The sequence below is a fragment of the Chamaea fasciata genome, unplaced genomic scaffold (genome assembly GCF_029207755.1).
Source record: "Chamaea fasciata isolate MVZ Bird 193981 ecotype frontalis unplaced genomic scaffold, bChaFas1.0.hap1 SCAF_5, whole genome shotgun sequence".
NCBI classification, from domain to species: Eukaryota; Metazoa; Chordata; class Aves; order Passeriformes; family Sylviidae; genus Chamaea; species Chamaea fasciata.
The window spans coordinates 22,130,709-22,151,963 of record NW_027094090.1 but is presented as its reverse complement, the minus strand read 5'-3'; the positions used below and the strand labels follow the sequence as shown (position 1 = coordinate 22,151,963).

Here is a 21,255-nt window from a genome sequence, read left to right as displayed (position 1 = left end):
CCCCAGCTTCTGCATGGGGACGACTGAGCCTTCATTTCTCCCGGCACTTAGAAAACAATCTGAAGAAACAAAATTGACCACAGACATCTGGGCAACCACTGTACATAATCTCTAGTAGTATCTTCAGGCCTCATGTATGTATTTGATTTGAAGCTGATGTTATGTGTTCATCACAAAAAGGTCAGATTATATTCTCCTTTTGATTTACCATATATTTACATTCACATCCCTGTGTCATGATATAAAATACTTTTAGGATTTATCCAGTATTTCTACAGCGCTTGAATAGTTTCGAACTGGTTAAAATAATTGTAAAATTAAGATATTTAGCAAGGCCAAGTGTAGCTTCAGTATCTTGTACTATCATACTTGCTCAGCAATAAGAAAAAGCAAGTTGGTCTTATGCTTAAAGAAGAAAGCAAGCTGGGCTTCTGCTTTGAAATATTTCTTTCAAGCAGAGCCTCAGAGGAATGGCACACCTGCATCAAATCAGTGGGATCTTTTGGACTCCTTGCCTTTCATTACATGTAGCAAAAGTTTTCCTTTTAACTAGCAACACACTGCAGCCACCTGATTTGGGAGAAACCTATCTGTGTTGAAGCCAGAATGACACTCTTCCAGTCCCAGGATCCGAGCAGAGCTGAAGAGAGCTGTCCATAGGGCAGATCCTCAAAGGACACCTGCTCTGTCGCCACAGCTCTACAGGAGCCTCTCCTCCCTTGCCCCGCTTCATCCCGACTCCCAGTTTACCAGGGGTCACTTGAAGGGTGTCTCACCTCCCCTGGGAAATGTGGGGAGCGGCTCCCGGTTTCCCCAGGGTCTCCGAGGGGGAGACGCGCAGAGGGAGGCCCCACGCCGCTGCACAGCCAGCGCAGGTCAGCGGGTGCACGGAGGACCCTCCATCCAAATCACCGGCCACTCTTCCTTGGAGCAGCGGAAAACCGGCGCCCTGAGGGGCTGAGCCCTTCCGAGGTGCTGCAGGGTCTACCCGAGCTGAGGATCTGACCTGTTGCTTTGTTTTTTATACGCAGACCCGCCTGCTCAGGAGATTACCGCGGTAATCTGACACATGTGAAAGGAGCGAGATGCGCTTCCCCTCTCAGCCGCTTCCAGAGGCACACGGCGGTGACAGGAGCCTCCGGCCCCGACCCGACGACCGCACCTGCTGGTTGCGGGCAATCACGAGAGGCGGCCCAGGAGGGGCAGCGGGAGCGCCGCCTGCAAGGCGATATCCCTCTCTTGGGTGTAAAGCGTTAGCTACGATTGCAACCACGACGCTTCGCTCCTCGCCAAAAGCCAAAACCCTGCGAGGACTCCAGGTGTACAAAATCCGGGCGAGACCTGAGATGTCACGTCACCCGCTCTTGCGGGGCTCACTCTGGGGCAGACCCGCCGACGCTCCTGACAGGTCCCCCGAGTGGGGCGTGTTGCCCCAGAGCCCGCACAGGGGACGCCCTCCGCTTCTCCCCGCACCGCCCCGCCTGGCCGTCCTCGGGCCCAGCCCGGAGGGAAGCACGGCCCGGCCCCCTGTCCGAGAAGGAACCCCGAGCCTGAAGGGGGGCTGTGGGCACAGCCTTGAGAGAGCAGGGGGAATTGAATGGGCCTACCTGCCCTTCCCGGGGAGTAGCACCCATCTTCCGCGCCTGGTTCGGTTACCCCGGGAAAGGTGTAACCCCAGAAACCCCCTCCCGCCGCTACTCAGGCGCCCACCGACGGGAGGGCTTCGCTTTCAAGGCTCGACTTGGCAGAGTCTGCTGAGCAGCTAATAACATAACAACCCTGCTTTGATCAATTCGAACTAATTACCCCTCTGAATTAAAGTCTTTAGCAGTTGTTTCAGTGTTTTGGCAAGGGCGAGGAGAGCTGTGCCGTGCGGCAGGGCCAACGCCGCGCTCCCGCCAGCCCGTCCGCGCCGCAGCCCCCGCGGCCTCACTCACTCCTTGGCAAAGGTTTATTTCCATCAGGTCAACGAATTCTTTTTTTTTCTTTCTTTCTTTTTTCTTTTTCTTTTTTTTTTTTTCCACGTGCAAGAATCAATGCGAAATTCAAATCCGTACATAGAGAACATTTGTGTCCATATAGATACGATATTCAGGGAGAGAGGGAGAGGAGGAAACCAAGAAGGGTGGGATAACCAGCAGACAGCGGAGGCAGGGCAGGATCAACACAAGGGGAATATATATACATCGAAATAATTAAAGTGGTGCAGCATTCCCGGCTCGGGTAATACAGATTCTCAAATAAATACAGCAGAAATTGGCTTGGCGCTTTTTGTTTTTTGTTTTTGGGTTTTTTTCGAATTTTTTTCCTTTGTTTGGTTGGTTGGTTTTTTTTTTGGTTTTTTGTTGTTTTTTTTTTTAAACCACATCTCCACCTGAGATGTAACGACAACAACAAAAAAATAGTCTGTAAAGAACAAAGGAAAAATTTTTTAAAAAATAGGAAACAACCAGTCCCATTAACGTTAGTGGCGATATAGAGCATAATACACAAAACCGTTTAACAGGTGCATGCAAAGTGGCGATGGGGCTGGCAGCGGCGGGGCCGGCGGCTGCCCCTCACGGCTGGAGTGGCGGCGGGCCCTGCAGCAGCGCCCCGGGCGGGGGCGGCGGGTCGGGCCCCCCCAGCTCGGCGGGAGGCCGGGGGAGTCCCAGGGCGCTGTCATGCAGCTTACGGACATGCTTCTTGAGGTCAAAGTTCCTGCAGAAGCCTTTACCGCAGGTGGGGCAGGTGAAGGGCTTCTTGTCGTTGTGGGTGTGCATGTGGAAGGTCAGATTGTACACCTGGTGAAAAGCCTTGTTGCAGATATTGCACTTGAACTGCTTCTCCCCGCTGTGAGTCAGCTTGTGGTTTTTGTAATTGCCTGGGAATGAGACAAGAAAGGCAAATGGACCTGGATTTGAAAGACGGACACTGAAAAGACGAGAAAAATATGCCCCCCCCCCCCCCCCGCCCCAAACTCTGTCCCATCACCAGAGATCGGCTTTAGGATGAAAAGAGAGCAAACCTCCCGCCTTCTCTCCATCCTCCCCGCGGCCGTTACACTGAACAGACTACAAGGAAAGGATCGAATAAACCAAAACCACTACAGTTGCAGAAGTAAAACCCCCGGGTTTAGACTTCACAGCAATGCGGGAAGAAAAAGTATCTAAATTCTTGTATCTGGAGGAGGAAATAAGAGGCGAATTCGTTTGCCGAATCGAGCCGGTAGCTGCATGTGGCGGTGAGGGGAAAATAGGCGCTTCCAGCGGTACAACTGCCCCGCCCTTCCCCCGGACAGAGACCTCTGCCCCGCTCCGTGGAGCAGAACATGTGTTGGGGCTGGCCAAATTTAAAATTAACCTAATTATCAAATAATAAAACTTGAACACGAAATTAACTCCCCACCACCCTCCCTGTCGCGAATCGTCCGGACACTTGACCTGGCTTGGGGAGGGGAAAGCCGGGGAAGAGAGAGGAGCTGGAGACTGGTACCTTTCTGGTGGAATCCTTTGCCACAAAATTCACAGACAAATGGTTTATAGCCGGCGTGTATTCGCGTGTGCGTGTTCAGGGTCGAGCTCCGGTTAAAAGCTTTGCCGCACTGGTTGCACTTGTGTGGCTTTTCCTGGAGAGAAAAAAAACACCAAGTCACGGCTTGTTGGTTGTCTTGGGGGTCTGTGTTCTGTTTAGCGGGGTTTATGAGCTGATTTGTGGAGTTGTGTGTGTTTAACTGGCGGCTCGCAGATGCCGGTGCGGGGCTCCCCGCCGTACCTACCGCGCTTGGGGCAAACGAAATCTCCCCGCGGCTGCGGATCGGCCGCCCCCCACGCCGCTGTTTCGGAGCGGCTGGACAGACACCGAGCTCCCCGAAAAACGGGAGCGGAGTGTCTTGGGCAGAGAGGAAGGGTCAGAGGATGGGCTCACCTGGGTGTGGATGATCTTGTGCCGGCAGAGCGTGCTCGCCTGTCTGAAGCCCTTCCCGCAAACTTTGCAAACAAAGGGTCTGGCTCCCGTGTGCACAGGCATATGGCGCGTTAAATTATAATGTGCATTAAATACCTTGAAAGAGAAAGCAGACAATAAAATAAAATCGCGATTAGAAGGCGAGAGTGCCGAGGGGGAGCCGTCGTTTAAAAATCAAGCAGGCAAGCGACAGACAGCCGGCGGACAGACGGACGGGTACAGGAGGCTGGGGAAGGGAGGCGGGCTACGGTGCTACTTGCCTTTCCACAAACTTCACACGTGAAAACTTTGGGCTTGCTGCTCGGGGAGCCGCGGCTGAACTCCGACGTCTTATAGGCGATTTTTTCCGAGAGGATCTGAGCACTTTCTTTCATGTAGTGCTGCAACTGAGCCTGCGATAAGTCCTTGAAGGCCACCCCCGCCGGGTACTTGTCCACGGTCGGTAGCACCAGCTTGTTCCGCTCCGCCAGGTAAGCCTTGGGCTGCGGGTGCAAGGGAGAGCTGAGGAAATAAGAAGCCACCGGGTGGATGTTGACACTGGAGGACGGGTGACAGGGGCTGTCGCCTCGGTTGAAATAGCACAGGGCTCCCATGGCGTGGAAGGAGGAGTGATTGACCACTCGGGGTCTTACCAGTTTGTACTGCTGCAAGGGCAGGGCATCGCGGGGGAAATCTCCTTTCAAGCTCAGGGCACAGTTCAAGAGATCGCCGCAGCTAAAGGAGGGCGAGGAAGAGGAATCTAAGTGAGCCTTCCTGGGTTCCGCTCCAGCCACCGCCGCTTTGGGCAGAGTGTCGTACGCCACCGGGACAAAGGGGATCATGCAGGGGATGGAGGAGTTGAGGTGCAGCGGATGTTTGGGGTCGCCTTTGGCCACGGAGCCGTGGAGGAGCTGCGGGACGGGGATGGAGCGGGGCTCTGGAGTCCGCGCCATGATGCGCTCAATGGAGAAGGCGAGTGGCTTGGGCGTGCTGATCATGTTGCTCCTGGCAGACAGGCTTTCTCTGGACGGAGGAGTCGCTAGGATTTTGGTCGCCGTGTGGTTGCCACTATTGTCCATGGCTGAATTGCATTTGTTCTCCCGGATTGAGCCGCTCTGGTAGACGCCTCTTTTTTTTTTTTTTTTTTTTTTTTTTTTTTTTTTTTTTTTTTTTTTTTTCCTCCCCTCTCTCTCTCTTTCACTTACTCTGTCCCTTTTTTTGTTACTGATCTGCGAGGAGGGAGACCAGCATCTCCGCCGCCACCATCACCACAGCCTCCGTCGGCGGAACCAGCCTTCTCAGTCCAGTGGACTCATGCCAGCCCATCACAGTTTACTTTGGCGCACCAATGACTAGGGACAATCGCTACTTATTTCTATCAATAGAAAGTGTTGTGTCAATAACGCAGCCAAGATCTCGCCAATCGTTAACTTCCAAGAGGAGAAGGTAAACTAGATAATTGCTCAATTCGCTTCCAACAGTCAACAGGAAAAGTTTTTCCCCCCAGCAAGCGACTACTTTTCATTGGCGCCCGCGCCTCCCCCGCCCATGGAAGGAGGTGGCCCTCCCTCCTTCTCGCCTCTCTCCCCTCTGCCTCCCTCCCTCTCTCTTTTTATTATTATTATTTGCAATCTGCTTAACCAGGCTTTAGAGGCCAAGCAAATCCGAGATCAATTTTCTTGTTTGGCTTTAAATGACATCATCTAAAATCATTGTCCAAGTGCTAAATAGGGATGTGAAACCCAATTCAAGGGCAAGCGCCAGGGTGTTTGTCAAACAAGGTGCTGCAGAAGAAGCGGCTGGAGGGGAAGCTGTTTGTTTCCTTGCCACTTTCCAGCCCGAGCTCTCTTTGTGCGTGCCTACGTGTGTGTGTCTGAGGGAGGGAGGGAAATGGCTGCTCTGCTCTTGGGACTGCTCCTGGGACTGCTCACTGCTTTAAAGAACAAGGTCAGGTGGTGGTGAGCTTTTGGAAAACACAGTAGACAAATAAGCGGGGGACTTGCAACAAGCAGGCGGCGAGACCAGCGCGTGGGGATGCAGGAACCTCCCGGGCCAAATGGAACGAGTGCTTGGGAGCAAAAGGATGATTCAAAACCTGGGGCAGGGGAAGAGAAGAGAAAGGAGGTAGGAAGAAGGAGCACCTTTTAAATTTGAATCATTATTTTTATATTTTTGTATATATATATACATATGTAGCCTGCATATACACTAAATATAACTTCTGTGTCCTTATAGAATGCACGCACAACACAAATACCGAAAACTCAGGGTTGGCATAGACACATGAAGAAATATACAATGTTTATAGGTATATATGCACCTAAACAGATGCAATCACCGTGAATTTAATAGAAGCTTGACGGCCCTGCTCGGGGCGGGCAGCGCTTTCAGCGGAGCGGGGGTGGTCGGGGAGATGAGAGGGGCAGCAGTGGGCGCAGGACTTTCTGTGTTCCCGCCCACCCCACCATCCGACAGTTCGGGCTGAGTACAAGGTCCCGTTCCTCCCGTCGGCCTGGGCTTCACTCGACTGGTGACTGAGAGCCCGCTACCGAAATAATACCCAGGAGAAGCCAAGGGTCCCTCCGTCCCTGCCACCCCCGGGTGAGAGCGGCCAGGCCGCGTCCCTCAGTGGAGGGACCCAATATAGCAACTTCCATTCCAGAGGTCCAGCACTGCCCTTCTCTGAGGCAGGAGGAGAGAGGCAGGAGGTCTCGGGTTTGCTAATGGAGAGAAGCCTCCAACGAGGCAGGGAGGCCCGACCCCCACTGCTCGGGTACCAGCCCAGGAACAGGCAAATGGCAGTGTCTCCCCTCGAAGCCGCCAGCCCAGGACAACCGTCTTGCGAGGAAGTGAGAGCAGGGAGGAAGGGCTGGGGGCCGAGGGAGAAAGGGAGGGAGAGATGGGGAGACCGAAGGAGGGATAGAGGGAGGCATCCTTCCCCCGGAGCTGTGACCTGACTGATGCGGCCTCAAGCCACAGCGGCTCCTTTTGAGGACAGCAAGGCAGCGGCTGCTCCACGACGGTACCTCCGCGGCAGGGAGCATCGAGGAGGTGCGGGGCATGGAGGAAGAGAATGTTCTGCGGTCCCCAGGACGGACGTCGAACGACGGGCAGTGGCCCGGGCACCACTCTCTGCACACCCCGCGACCTCCGTGTCCGCCCCGTCCCTCCGGTGGCCCGGAGCGTAGGCGGGCAACAGGAGCCGGGGCTGGCCTCGAGACGTGTCGGGATGGACACAGCTGTGCGGGAAAGCGGGAGGCGGAGGAAGGACAGGATCCGCGCTAGGCTGTGCTGGGCTGTGCGGGGGTCCAGCCGCGATGCCTCGCTCGGGCCCTGTTCCCTGTTATCCCCTGGCCTGGGTGGGGGGCCGCTGACGGGGGCTGCACCGCTCACATGTTTATCCCCCGCAATTCCCCACGGCAGACCCCAATTGCTGTCCCGGATCGGGTTGCTGCAGCCGCCCGCCTCTTACCTGGAGGAAGGAGGGATCGCGGACTCGAGGGGGGACGCAGCCGGGCCCCCCCAGCCCATTAGGGGCAAATGTCTCTGGCTGCCCGCTGCTCCGGAGTGTCGGTGTCTCTCTCGTACTTTGTGTCCGCCAGAGCATTTCCTCCTTCAGAGCAATTTACATTTAATTCAATCTAGGCAAATTTCCTCTTGATTAGTGCTGAAGAAGGGAATTATTGTTGAGTGGGTTTTAGAGGCTTCAAATCTCATATACTTAATATGTTAACAGCTTGTTCTTAACTGGTCTTTTTGGGATTGACTTTTTGACATGTGTTTGAAAGTAAAATACGTAGTGTCATTTGAGCAGGGTAAATATCCCAAAGCAGCAATTACAGCCCTGCCATTGCAATTATACTGGTCTCCTCGATATTGAGATACACTTTTGAAGAAGCGGTAGCTTTATTATTCGTTACTTCCTTACAAATATACCTCCCTTGATTTCGGTACCTCTCACGATAACTTATGTAAATACCTAATTTTCCGTAGCGATCTAAAAGAAAAATTTTTCGGGGGGGTCGGGGGGGTCGTCATCCTCTTCTGTCTCAGAGATGGAGCCTTGCTAGGTTCTGGTGTTGTTCGCAATATAGATAGAGTTGCTAAAAGTAACCTCGACATATCCTTTTAGTCCTGTCCTGAGCTTTGCCTTTCTCTCGGACCACATCTTTTTTTTCAAGTTTTACGTATCTGCAGAACCGCAAATATCCTGCAGTCGTGCTGGTGCAGGGTTGTTTTTCCCGAGGCAGAGAGATTTACAGCCTCTGAAAGTGGCAATAAGGAACCTCTCGGCCGGTTTCTACTGGGGGGGGGGCACGGCGGGCCCGAGCTCCCTCCAGGCTGGCAGCATGTATCGACTCCCAGTAGAAGGGGCCGGGGAGGGAAGGAGCAGGCCCTCCCGCCTCCCACAGTTACAAACCGTCGCAGAAATTAAGGGCAAAAGTTTTGCCTCGAGTTGATTTCTTGCTCTGCCCGAGAAAACTGCTGTTCTCTTTTTCCCTGTAATCAGCTTTGTGTTTCATTCGTTCCTAAGGTATGTTCTTGATATTGCTCACTTGCATTATTATCATAACGTATCTCTACATGCACTCAAAATCCGAGTCACCGGCGAATTCATCTCGTCGTCAGGATTACTCCAATCCGATCCCAGAGGCGATTAGAGGGAGGTAAAATACCGCCTTAGAGTCTAATCTTTAATTTCTTCCTCCTTAATAAAATGAATAATTCCATTGCGTTTTTAAGTAAAAAAGGAATTGAAAAGGATAATAACTCCGCTAACCTTCTGTTGCTCGTATTAATATTTTCCTGGGAGTGTTTTACCGCAACCATCCTGCCCGAGAGGGCTGCTCCCTTCGCGCACCCGGAGCCGGCTCTCCACGACAGGGGTGAGGGCGGGGACGGCAACATCCCTCCTGGCTCCGGGACGCCTCTGGGCAACCCGAGTGTGGAGGGAACCAGGGAGGTTACAAAACACCCTTCTGGCCACGACCTCGGCGGACTCGACGGCGGCTGGACAGACCCTGATTACTATTATTACTGTTGTAATAGCCGTCATTAATAGTGACACTGCCGGGATTCTCTGCTAAAGCTTGGGTTTGCTCTCGCTATCCATCAGTCCACGACGTTCCCTCCCGAGCCGCCGGATTTGTGAAGAGGTGGTTTACCCCGACTCGCCCCGGGAGCGCCATGCTCCCCTCAGCCGCTGCGCCGCCCGCCCGCCCGCAGACCCGGCAGCGGCGGAACGCCTTGGCCCTGGTTTGCTACTATTCGGAATCAGTCCCTGGCTGCTGCGGTGCTGGAGGGCTCGCTGTTCATTCCTACCCAGAATTTGTTGTTTACTGTCTTTTGAACGGAAGTAAAAATATAAACGGGGGGGGAATGGACCAGCCGCCGTCACAGTTTTTATCAGCCGGCGCTGGGGGAGATCCCGACCGGTGGGATCCTTTTCGGTGGGACCCTGCTGCTCCCGCCACCCGCCCGGCTGCTGGGGTGGCGGACGCGGCTCCCTGGCCCACCCGGCCCCGGCTCCCGTTCTGCTCTGCGGAGGTCGGCCGCAGAGCCCGAAAACACCTCGGAGCACCCTCGGGCTCTGCGGTTTCTGGAGCGTGGGCAAAGGCTCTTGGCCTTTCCCAGCTTTTAAGCTGTAACACTTCTGCGTTTTCTCCACTGATAATTTCTCCGGTGGAAGAAAATAATTTAAATATGTGCATGCGTGTGTGTATACCTTCGGAGACTATGTGTAGCCTTCCCATACAGGGCGTGTTGGCGTGCTATAGCTGTTCCACCGCAAGCAAAAGAATAAAGTATTGCTATTTGTAACCGAATCACCACAAAAGAAAAACATTTAACACTGACCTGCGAAATACAAGCGCTCCCGGAGGTAAAAACAAAGTTTGGCAGTACAGTACATTTCGTACAGGCCCCCCTAAATCGAAAACCAAACCAGTGCAAATTAGCCTTTTTCATGTATAAAGCCTTTAATCACATATAAACGAAATTACAAGTGACCCTCTAAAGCAGCTCTTCCGGCCCTCCCGTAATTCATGCGAGCGATTTGGCTAAGTGTGCCAGCTCCGAACGTGGACTGCAGCTATCACGTCTAATCTAATCAGTCCGCCTGTGAGGGGACCCAGCGGTGTCATCAACTCCAAAGGGCCCTTGGTGGAAGTGGCTGGGAGAGGCCAGCGGCAGCTGGAGCCATGAATGACACTTTCTCATTTGTTCCTTTCCCAGTTCAACAAATGTTTAGTCCCGTTACTGCTAAATGAACGCCTTGCGCTCTTTGGCTGGGGGAAGCTTTTTGTTTTTAAGATTCTTGAATAGGATCAGGAGCAATTAACTAATTTTTTTGTTTCCATTTTCTGCCGGTGTATTGGGAGGTAATCTGGAGCAAAGCGAAGAGCCGGTCGCTGTGCGGACGCCTGTGTGCTGTCTTCCCGGCACCGGGGTACGCCGGGCTCGCCGTGGCGACAGGAAGGTGCCCGCCGGACACGAAGCGGGACAAAACCCCGCTCGTTTATGGCGGGACCCGTTTCGATGTGCCGCTGCTGAGAGAGGGGGAGAAGCTAAGTGAAAAACGTGAAAATAAGGAACGAAAGCAGGAGCCGTGCCCTGTCGTGCGCTGCTGGACGGAGCCCGGGGAGGATTCCTCACCTTCTCGCCTGCTCGCTCGGCGCCCCTACCCGGGAACAGACACAGGGAACAACTGAGCCACCCTCGGAACTGAGGGGGGAGGAGGAGGAGAAGGAGGGAGGCCTGACACGACAATACACCTGCTAAGGCCGAAAACAAACTTTTTGTGTGTGTGTGTGATTGGTTTTGTTTCTTGAGCTGCATTCCCCCCCTGCCCCCCAGTCCCGCTTAAAACAAAGCCCGCCTGTGCCGGAGGGAGGCCGGCTGTGGTGTCTCTGCGGGTCTCTCGGGCATCCCGGGTTCCGTCCTTTTCGCACAGAAGAAACCCCGCTCCCCCCCGCTCCCCGACTGCCCCGCCGCTGCGGTGCGGCTCCCGCCGTCTGCTCCGCACTCCTTTGCTGACAGGCAAACATCTGATTCAACCCCCTTCGGTAGGTGCCTAAGGGACATTCTCTGTGCAGGAACCCACCTCACAGCCCTACACTCCCTCCCCGGCCCCCCGAGCTCATCGCCGTGTCCCTCGTGGAGCCGCACTTGCTGCCCACTCCGAAGTTGACATTGCTGCCCCGCCCGCCCTCTGCGCCGGGAGCCTGGTCGCTCTCAGGAGGAGTTTCCCAAGACCTGGAAACATCCGGCACCCGACCCGAGATCCCGCGGGGGCCCCGGGAGCATTGTTGTGGGTGCCGTGTCCACAGGGCCAAGGAGGGAGGGAGGCCGCTCCGCTGGGCGCCATCGATGGGCACCAGTGCCCCGGGAGCCACTCGCCCTCTAAGTATGGCTGCTCCTCCAAAGCTGCACCGGTTCCTGCGCCGGGGGCTGCCCTCCGCCCCGGGTTGGGTTTAAAGGGAGGGGCCGCTCTACAAGCGCCAGTCTCGGCAGCCGGACCCGCCTGTGCGGGCTCAAAGGGCGCGGCCTGAACCGGCGGCTTTGCTTGTCTGGAGGTGGGAGGCTCAGTACCCCAACGTCGCCCTGCCGCCGCGGTGGTTTCCCCGGCCACTGCCTTGCCTTGCCTATCGACTCCTTGTCCGGGGTATGCGACAGGCGAGGGCAGCAAGCTCTTGGCTCCAGGCACCCTTTGCTCGGCGGCGGGCGACCTGCGAGCGTCGCTTTCCTATCCCGGCCCCGAGCAGCGCTCGCAGCGGCGGCGCGCATCGGTCGTGGCTTCTGATCCAACTTCTACAGCCCCGTTTATACCATTAAGACTCAGGGGGAATGAATTAAACGAGACCGTTCCTGCCTCTTTCCTGAGGGTTCCCTGAACTCCGCACCTGCTTAGGAAGAGCGGAGGTCCCAGTGGAGCCTCCACGGCCCCGGGAGAGCGCGGCAGGCGGAAAGCGTACAGCGAGCGGTGATGCCGTCCGCTCGGGACGGGCTCACAGCTTCGCTTAAATACCTCAGTCAAGATACAGCGGCGGCCCCTGCGCCCTCCCCCACAGGGGGATGGCTGCTGGAGGCGACGGTGCCTAACGCCAGAGCTGTCAAGCAGGTACTCACTTGGCCTTCTCAAGCTTCACATTGGTTCACGGTTTCACAAATCTAGGTACTAAAAATATTATTTGCACTTGGAAGAAATCAAAGAACCTATAAAATAAAGGACAAATTAAATTTGAAGCACTGTCTTTTCTGTACCTGTCTTCCATTGATGTCTCCTGTGCTGTGTATTTAACAATAACTTATGTAACTTTTGCTTTGCGTCTGAGTTAATTTCTCTTTTCCAAACATCTTGAAACTTCTTCATGGTTACATAATCTTTGTCTTTTATTCCTTTATTCTCATCATCTTTGTTTTGGGTTTTGGTTCGTTTGTTTAGCATTTCCTTAATCATTTCTATCTTACTGACAATTATTTTTCAAGGACTGCATGCCGAAGAAATTGCATAGCAAAGTGCTTAACATATGAGGTGTATCTGTATAATGCTTCACAAAATTTGAGTAACTTGGGTCCACTTCAAGCCACAAAAAGTCATAGGCTTGTTCAGGTGGGTTTTTTCTTTCTTTTTTAATTACGCCAGGATGTAGAGGCATAGGGAGTTGGGGTGGATTCCCCCAGCTTCCTGGACAAGGCCCCACCAGTCAAGGCCAGTCTCACCACATCCAGCCAGGGAGTAGGGCAGGGGAAGAGGTGGTGGCAACTCAGAGACCAGATAACTAACATGTCTGTGATGGTCAGAAAGCTCTGAAGTTAATCTCTGTATCAGGGTCTAGACAAACATGGCCCATAAACAAGCACATGTAGGGCTGTAGCTGAGGTGAAAACCCAGCACTCCTCTTCCATCACCATCTAACCATCAGGGCAGAGGTTAGCAGCCCTGGACAGAGCTGAGACTGAGTCTCTGCACAGAGGCTGTGGGTGGGGGTCCCAGGTGAGGCCCGTCAGGACCAAGATGGCCTACAGCCTCTTGAGGACCTAACAGGTGAATCTGCTATAACCTACTCTGTTAATGTTCATACTGATAGGGAGAGTTGTTTGCCTCATCAGGAAATCCATCTTGGTGGGGGGACAGCTTGGGACAGAGGAAGAGCCTAAAGGGGAGGTGAGTGCAAATCACTGTTTTCCATAGTGCTTTTGGCTAGCAGGGCTGGGCAGAGAGGCTTATGCCAGGTTGAAGGAGACAGACGCATCACTTACCTCCTGGGTTGTGCTGGTGACAGGCACTTCTGTCCTGGTGTTTCTAGGTCCCACTCCAGTTCCCTACTTTGTTAGTGGCTTGCTAGGGATAGTGTTCAATTTGGATATTGCTTCTCACTCTTCTGAGAAGCTTGGAACTTTAAAAATCTAATGCCTTCTGGTGAAAGCCCTGCACAGACCTGGCACAACTCTGCACTAGGAAGCCTTGGCAAGCACTATAGGGTGACTGGTGGAGGTCCTTCACCTCTTTACAACTGGCTTCTTCACAGGCACCTCTACAGGGTCTAAGGAATGTCAGGATGGGGAGAGGGGAAGCAGGGAGACTTTTGCAGAGACAAAACTCCCTCCATGCCTGACTGACACTGATCTCTCTGCTTCATTAGGTTTAGGGGATGGGTGTTACATCAGACAGACTGGCTTCTGCACCCTGCTGTCTGCTACAGCCAGACTGGGGCTGAGGCAGGTTATGCCTTACCAAGTCTGCGTCTCAGCCAGAGTCCCACATGGCCCTTCATGCATGGTCAACTTCCACATACCAGCATAACTAGGACAAATGACAGGAAAGGAATATGCAGTTATTTTACTGCTATCAAACCCTAAATCAGCAAATCTATCTAGCGGGCTTGTAATAGAAAAAAATACCGCTTGGGCCCCCTGTGCCTCCTTCAGCCCAGCAGAGATGGTGATGAAAAGCTGAGCAGAATGGTTTACCTTACCAGCTCCCAGTTCTTCCTTGTAGCTGAATTCACCTCAGCTCATGGGATGATTAGGCTGGTTTGCCACAGAAAAAACTGCCACTTAGGATTTCTCCCTAGACATCTAGGAGAAGTGTAACTTGCTCTTCCCTGCTTGGCTGAGCTTCCAAGTGTGCTGGAAGCCGCTTTCCCTGCAGCTCTCATTCTCAGTTCCTACAGCCCTGCATGCTTGCAATAGACCCCTGAAGTCCTACAGACTGTTCTTTCACAGAAACTTAACATCAGCCTTGTAACCCCACAACAGTTCCTCAGTAAAGCCCCTTAAGTATTATGCTATGGCTCAACAACGACCTCAGCAACCCACTATTGCTTCTTTTGAGTGTCATCTGTGTTCTTTCTGATTTTGTGTACATAAACTCAGGAATTAGTCATGCTCCCATTTAAAAAAAAACCCAAAGGCTCCTGTATTTTTTGTTAGCTGTGTGAGTTTTGACTGATGAAAATTTGAATTCTTTTTAGTTCATCCTGAGGGCATCAAAAAGCAGGCAGTAGGCCCTATCTGTTCATCTGCTACTGAGGGGTTTTTGTTTGCTTTTTTCCTTTATCAAGGCATTATTGTATCCTTGGGTACTTGTTTGCTATATATATCTGCTGTATAAAAGAAACATACTTGCAATAAATAACTATATGTAAATGAAATAATTCAAAAACCTCATTCTTGTGAGGAATCATACAATGGTTCAAATTGCTTGAAATACTGAAAACATCTTTTAATTGTAGAACTCTATACAAACTTGGGTAGATACATAAATGGCCACGACAAAATGTGTTCTTATTGCCTGAAAATTTTCACAGAAATACAAACATAAATGGCAAGCTTACTGACATCCAAGAGGATGAAATCTTTAAACTTGCAAAGTGAATAGACATGACACTCCTAAGCAGTATGTATTTGTTTGGCTGTCCTTGAAGTTCTTCTGCTTATATACCAGCCTCAATATACAAAGAACCAAGATTAACATTTTTAATGCACATCACATTAATGATGTAAAATTAAGCACAAAGAAAGGTAAACAGATTGTAATCCTGGAAATACACTATTTTTTTTTTTTTTACCTAGGGCATTGACTCATTCCAAGGATGATTTCCTGTATAGTTGTGTTTTAAGTGAGACACATATCTTGTTTCTGCACAGGACATCAATATCAGATGGAGATACAGGAATGAATGGTAGCAAACAAAAGGGAAAGAGATGTAATCACAAGTGGAACTCAAACTCCATGCCAGTGTTCTTGCAGCCCTAAGCAAAGCTATACATAAAAATATGCTACAACCATTATTCTCAAAAAGTCCTTGGCACTTTTCCTCTGATAATCTTACTTTCTTTTTTAATGGGGCAAAGTACATTTCTGCACCGATATCATAAGGCAAAACTATAAATGCAATTACAAGGACAAGTTACCAAAAAACCCCAAGGCAAAGATAAACCCCACCCTCAGACCATCACCCCCCAGCTCTGAATGCTTTGTGAAATAGTATCATCCTTCCTCCTCATCACTGTCTTTCATTGTAATGCCCTGAAGTCCTCCGGCATCAGTGACTGAGACCGTGGCCTCCTCCACCGTCAGGCGGCTGTGCACGGTGTCGTAGGTTTTGCTGTTCAGCGTCCCCTCCATCACGCCTTGCAACCTGAAGTCTCGGTAGGTTTTCTGTGGCAAAAGTAAAACATCCCAAATTGAACTCCAGCAAGCCTGAGTGCCCTTTCACCCTACACTGGCCATTTCTAGCATGCCAGTGGCACAGGTGTATTCCTCCTGCAGGTTAGGGACGTATCACCTCGATAAAGATTTTGTGGTTTTAGTTTTTGGGCAGCATGAGATTTCTACAAACTCTAGAGATTCTAATTTGATGGTCATTCCTTTAAGAGATTGTGTTTTGTGCTACAACTTACTCTAACTGCTGATTTCTCAGTAACTTCCATTTGTTTCATTTATTCAATAGGACACCAGCTGAGAATTTTTCTAAATATCAACTGAAATGTGAATTTGGCTACAGGTAGTTCAGTTCTGTCATTTCACAGAAAATTTAAATGCCTGACCTTTTCCCCATAGTGTAATTTTATTTATATTTCTCTTTACATTTATATGCCAAATGTGGAAAAATAATTACTATATATTAAATTATAATATAATTTATACTCTAATAATGAATACAGATTATGATCTATACTACATAGTGTCAGAATTTCTCAGGTGACTACCTAGTTAATTTACATTCTAAGACTCTATATTTTGATTCATATATTCTCATTTTTTTTTCATTTCAGAAGATTTTGTTTCCCTGGTATTCATCCTTCCTATGAACAAGCCGATATGACTTTCTTCTTTGTTTTTCCATCATGTAAGAATTCTGAGTGGAATTGTTTTATTCATCAATGCTATGTTCAAGTAAGCACATGGAAAAACCATCTATGTACTTTATTTTTAAATTGTAACACATTTGAAAGAATCTTTTATGATATTACCTTAAAGACCTAAAAAGGACAAGTTGATCTAGGCAGTTTCTTATAGTGTATGCTATCACTACAAATTCTCAAAGTTTTGGAAGAGAATATGGGGAAAATAAAATGGAAGATAATTAAAGGCTATCAGGCCCATTCCTCTGCCTGAGAAGGAGGCAACCCTTAGAGAAAGAAAAGATTTGATCTTGTTTCACTCAATACTACAGAGAACTGCAAAAGACCACTCTAGAAATGGGTAACATTCAGTTGGGAGATTTTTTTCTGCCACTATGATGATTATTTAAACCTTGTTTGAATCACTGCAACTGAGATTTATTTGACTTTCACAGGTCAACGTCAGAGTCAATGGATGCAGCTTATGTTTTGCTCACACACTCCTGTGAGTACCCCGCCTGGTCTTTTTTCAAGTGTCACCACTGCATTCCCTTTTTATAACACTGTGCATTCAATTTGCTTTGATGCTGTTAACGGGTCCTACAGCAATTTCCTTCTCTTTTACATTGTATTCTTCCCATTCTCAGACCAGCACTCTGGGGTTCAGACATTGCTCTTCTCTTGACATAGTTTTTCAGGATAATAATGTTCACTTCCAAGCTTAATTTTTCATTTCTCCCTAACTTTCTTTGTCCTTGACCCTTCTTTAGTCACATCCCTCTGCACATGTCTCAGACATCTAATGAAACCCTTATGCCATCATAAGCCTTTAAAGAGAATAAAGGGAACAATGTTTCTTCTTCTAGGCTTTCTTAATAATGCCACTACTCTTGTTGCATCCAAATCTGAAAGAATTATATTTCTCTTACTCATCCCGTGTCCTTCAAAAATTACTTCCTACTTGGTTGGGTGGTTTTTTGTGTGGTTTTTTTTTTTTTTTTTTTTTTTTTTTCCCTAAAGCAAACACAAAAGTACCTTCATTCACTCTGGTTTGGAGGAACTGTGCCTCCCTACATCTCTCTGCAGCTGGGCTGCAGCAGGAAAGGTTTTTTATGATACTCTTCTTGAACCATTGTTTTGTATTTCCCAGAAGCCTCCTGCCTGCTGAGTTCCTGTTTTACTAATTCTATCTTCACCCACCAAAACCAAGGTCCACAAATTTTTCTATTTTCCAGAACCAATATGATTGACATAATTTTCTTCAATCTTTAATATCCACAGAAAGTGCCATGGAATAACACAGTTGGAATTTACATATGGAGCAAACCAAGTGTTTGGGCACAGAAAGGCAGAAGCAGTGTTCCCACCTCCAGTGGGAGACTCCTGCTTTTGAACAAGACTAACCGGTGTGCCAGGTGACAGAGGGAAGGCAGGTTGGCAGAGCTGCTCATTCACCTGAAATTCAGTTTTGCAAGAGTTCCCTTTAATCTCCCTGGTGATATTTCTCTTGTACAATTTAGCCTGCCCATTCTTAGATCTCATGGGGCACAGATCTTAGATCCTCCAATGCCTATCTTCTCCCTCAGAGGAGGATAACTACCTTGGAAAGGGACTTTTTAGGAGGGCATGGAGTGATAGAACAAGAGGGAATGGATTCAAACTGAGAGTAGGTTTAGATCAGATATTTGTAAAAGTTTTACTGTGGGGGTGGTGAGGCACTGGAACAGGTTGCCCAGATAAGTTGTGGATGTCCCATCCCTGGAAGTCTTCAAGGCCAGGCTGGATGGAGCTCTGAGCACCCTGGTCTAGTAAGAGGTGTCCCTGCCCATGGCAGAGGGGCTGGAACTAGATAATATTTAAGGTCCCTTCCAACCCAAACCATTTTATGATTCTGTGATTCACCTGAGAATTGCTTTAAACCTTTCACGAGTGCCATTCATTTTAACAAGGAAGAGCAAACTGGTTCTGCCATTTGGGCACATAATCAAGCGGAGAGCCAAATCCTGCTCTCAGAGAAATCAGTTAAGGTCAAAACCAGCAAAGCTAAGCTTGGGTGTTTCAGGGAGCCATGATGCTATCAATATTATGACTGTTTTCTTGCATTTCTCTCTGTTTTTACTTTTTTTTTTTTTTTTTTTTTTTTTTGCTAGTGAATCCTGAAAGCTGCAGTTGCAATTCCAGTGATCACAAGTTAAAATGCTTCTGACTTTATATAGTCTTGCATGAACTTCATGAGAAAATATTTTTAAAAAATCAAGGCCACCACTGACAACAGGTGTTTCTTACTCCACATTTGTACAGATAACAAGAATGTCCAAAGTTAAACAAGAGAGAGATAAAAGGAAGAAATATCTGAAATGGTTTTCTGTCTCCTGCCTAAGGGTTATCAACGAAGATCTGGAAGGGAGCTAGGAGGAAACTTTTTTTAATGGAAGGTTAACCCATAATTGCCCGTTGCAAGGCATGTTACACTGTGCTAGGAAGCATTTGAAATTGGCCAATGGAAATGACTGAGGACTGAAGTGGAGGGATTGGTATTTCTATTGATACTTATCCCTGAGTATGAAAGGTTATAAAATGTTATCTAATACATTGAATGCTGTTTTCAATTAAGCTCAGTAATTACATGTGCATAAAAAAGAAAATAGTTCCTTTTTTAGGAGAAGGGGGAAAATGGGGAAGGAACACTGTTGAAATTATTCAGGTAAAACAAAAAAATCGGTAACAAGACAAAAAATAATAATTTTGTAAGAATAATCATACAGCAATGCTGTACAGCTAGCTGCAAAATTCCTTGGAACTATCTTAATTGTCCCCAAGTCCAGAATTTAGGACAAATACTAGTGCACATATAATTAACATTAAGTTATTAAGTTAATTTACTTCTGAAATTTGCTACATGTGTGGGAAAAAAAAAATCCCAACCTAAAACTACGTAACTTTCCAACTTTATTCCACATTTTCTAACTTTTGGGTTGATCATCCATGTTATTACTTTGTTACTTTTGTCTCTTTATTATGCAGTCTATTTTATTTACCTTCACTATCTTGATGAGAGTCTTCAGCTGGTAGATGTGAAGTTGAACGTCTAATCTGTCAGCCAACCACATGCATATGACTTTCATGGAGTTGCTATACCATTGCTGAAAAGAAGGATAAAAAAAAAACCAACAACAAACATCACCAAATAACCCTGCAGTATTCATTTAACAGATTTGGTAATGAGAGGTAATGAAACACTTTGAAATGATCACAGATCAGCACTTGAAGTCAACAATGATATAATTTCCTGTTATGAGAATTGCATGGGTCAGTAGGAAATCAAATAACTTGACCTAAACCATTCTTTACATGAATTAGCACCTGCCATTTTATCTTTCAGTTACAACATGTTCAAGCAAAATAGCGTTATGCACTTCGTTTTCTGTCAGTGCAAACAGATATTAAAGATACAATTACAGGAGAGAATTGACAGCTAAAACAGCAAGGATAGAAACAGGTAGGGTACCTTGAGAGAGAGTTTAGTATAACTATATTTTTTAATCCAAACAGGAAAACAATACCAGAGAATAAGGAATTTGTGGTTTCTTTTATTTTTTTTTTTCACTTAATCATTAAGCAAAAAAAAAAAATCAAAAATCCCTGGAAACTGTTCTTTAAATATGATCAAAACACTACTCCACCCTTCCCAAAATAACCATATTAAGGTTTTGGTTTACATTAATTACTAATTATAATTACAGCCTACCTTATTTCCTTTTCGTATCTTAGGCATGGCATGTTTTCAATCAACACTTCACAAATGGATGGGTTAAGAATAAGCCCTCTGCTGTTGGTGTCTATGTTACTGTAAAAAAATGCTCAGTTCCAAATAGCTACTGTAATAGTTCTTTCACGTTAATGGGATTAGAAGAGATTTTACTAAATATAGTTGCAGCATTTTCCCCCGCCTCCTGTAAAATCACAACCAGATGTGATTTAGTCAAACTGTAAAAAGGAAGGGTTTTTTTTCATATTAACAGCAAGAGATTAAAAGAGTTTGTGTCATAGCTCTGTTTCTAGTCTCTTTTCCCACAGGAAAGAGGCTTAAATTCTTTTCTAATATAATTTCCTGTGTCTTTGCAAAATACAGAGATATGCAAAGAGAGGAAATTGTGCATATTTTAAAATGCAGCATGTTAGGCAAGGTATATTTTGTGAAAGTAATTCAAAGGAAGTATCTAACATCTCATTATCCACCTCCACATAAACAAATAAAACAACATATATACTGAGAATATAAAGACAAATTACTTGCTACTGGATATAACAAAATAAAGAAACAGAATTCTTCCATCAAAAAGTAAGCTCTCTGTAAAAAGCTTCAAATACAGTAAGTAACTACAAATACCTTTGCCTTACAGGGAGCAGTCTCATCGCATTATAACTATCAGTTTTAAGATAAATTTGAAATTTGATATTCATATAATAACTCTTTTGTCTATTTTTTTAATGTGTTAAATTTTATTTTAATTATAAATCACTGAAAATAAATTGCTTTTACTTTTTAGTTTCTCCTACTAATTTATTATTTGACAGAAGTGAAAAAAACACACCACAAAAAAAGGCAGACAGTTACATATTTCATAAAAGTAGTTTGATTTAGTCACTAAAATGTGGGACTGATTAGATATCCACAAAATACTGCTTTTAAATAACTGAATGACATTATCCTATTTACATTATTTCATCCCCAACATGCATGCTGGTATTGATTTCCTTTTTAAGTACCTGAAAAGTATTTTTAATGTGACAGATTTGTTACTAAGTGGTAAACTATATGACAGGGGTTGTATGTATACAGATGTCTAGAAAATAAAATACAATTGTGCTTATTAATTGGGGAACTCTACTGATCTAAATAAACATAAAAATTCCTACATCAAACATTCTACCTAAATGTAATAAAATAAGCCAAGAAATTATATTATCACTTAGACC

At 47.7% G+C, this 21,255-nt stretch overlaps 2 protein-coding genes across 9 annotated transcripts in view; both read right to left on the bottom strand.

Annotated features, from left to right (window-relative positions):
* Positions 1-1,792: 1,792 nt before the first annotated feature.
* FEZF1 (FEZ family zinc finger 1) lies at positions 1,793-5,003 on the bottom strand. Of its 2 annotated transcripts, XM_066184557.1 has the most exons (5): positions 4,578-5,003; positions 4,206-4,427; positions 3,907-4,041; positions 3,475-3,607; positions 1,793-2,863 (listed from the first exon to the last, which is right to left on the bottom strand). In XM_066184557.1, exons 1-5 carry the CDS (start codon positions 5,001-5,003, stop codon positions 2,559-2,561), a joined length of 1,221 nt encoding a protein of 406 aa, XP_066040654.1. In that variant the 3' UTR covers positions 1,793-2,558. The 2 variants fall into 2 exon arrangements, with proteins under 2 accessions (XP_066040654.1, XP_066040653.1); XM_066184556.1 differs by having other exon boundaries at positions 4,206-5,003.
* Positions 5,004-14,637: 9,634 nt separating this feature from the next.
* CADPS2 (calcium dependent secretion activator 2) overlaps positions 14,638-21,255 on the bottom strand; it is a 285,396-nt gene continuing 278,778 nt past the window's right edge. For 6 of the 7 annotated variants that reach the window (XM_066183008.1, XM_066183000.1, XM_066183001.1 and 3 more), the window contains 2 exons: positions 19,314-19,418; positions 14,638-15,589 (listed from right to left, as the gene is read on the bottom strand). In XM_066183008.1, the coding sequence (XP_066039105.1) occupies positions 15,419-15,589; positions 19,314-19,418 (276 nt within the window). In that variant the 3' untranslated portion in view covers positions 14,638-15,418. Of the gene's footprint in view, positions 15,590-19,313; positions 19,419-19,928; positions 20,229-21,255 lie in introns of those variants that run through there. The other variant, XM_066183002.1, reaches the window with a different exon arrangement.

Bases quoted from the DNA above. Each gene is read 5' to 3' on its own strand.
- FEZF1 (XM_066184556.1), bottom strand. From the start codon at position 5,003: ATGGACAATAGTGGCAACCACACGGCGACCAAAATCCTAGCGACTCCT. The intron at 4,042-4,205 runs GCAAGTAGCACC...TTCTCTTTCAAG, and splicing joins CGTGTGAAGTTTGTGGAAAG to GTATTTAATGCACATTATAA. The intron at 3,608-3,906 runs GTGAGCCCATCC...TTTTCTCTCCAG, and splicing joins ACAAGATCATCCACACCCAG to GAAAAGCCACACAAGTGCAA.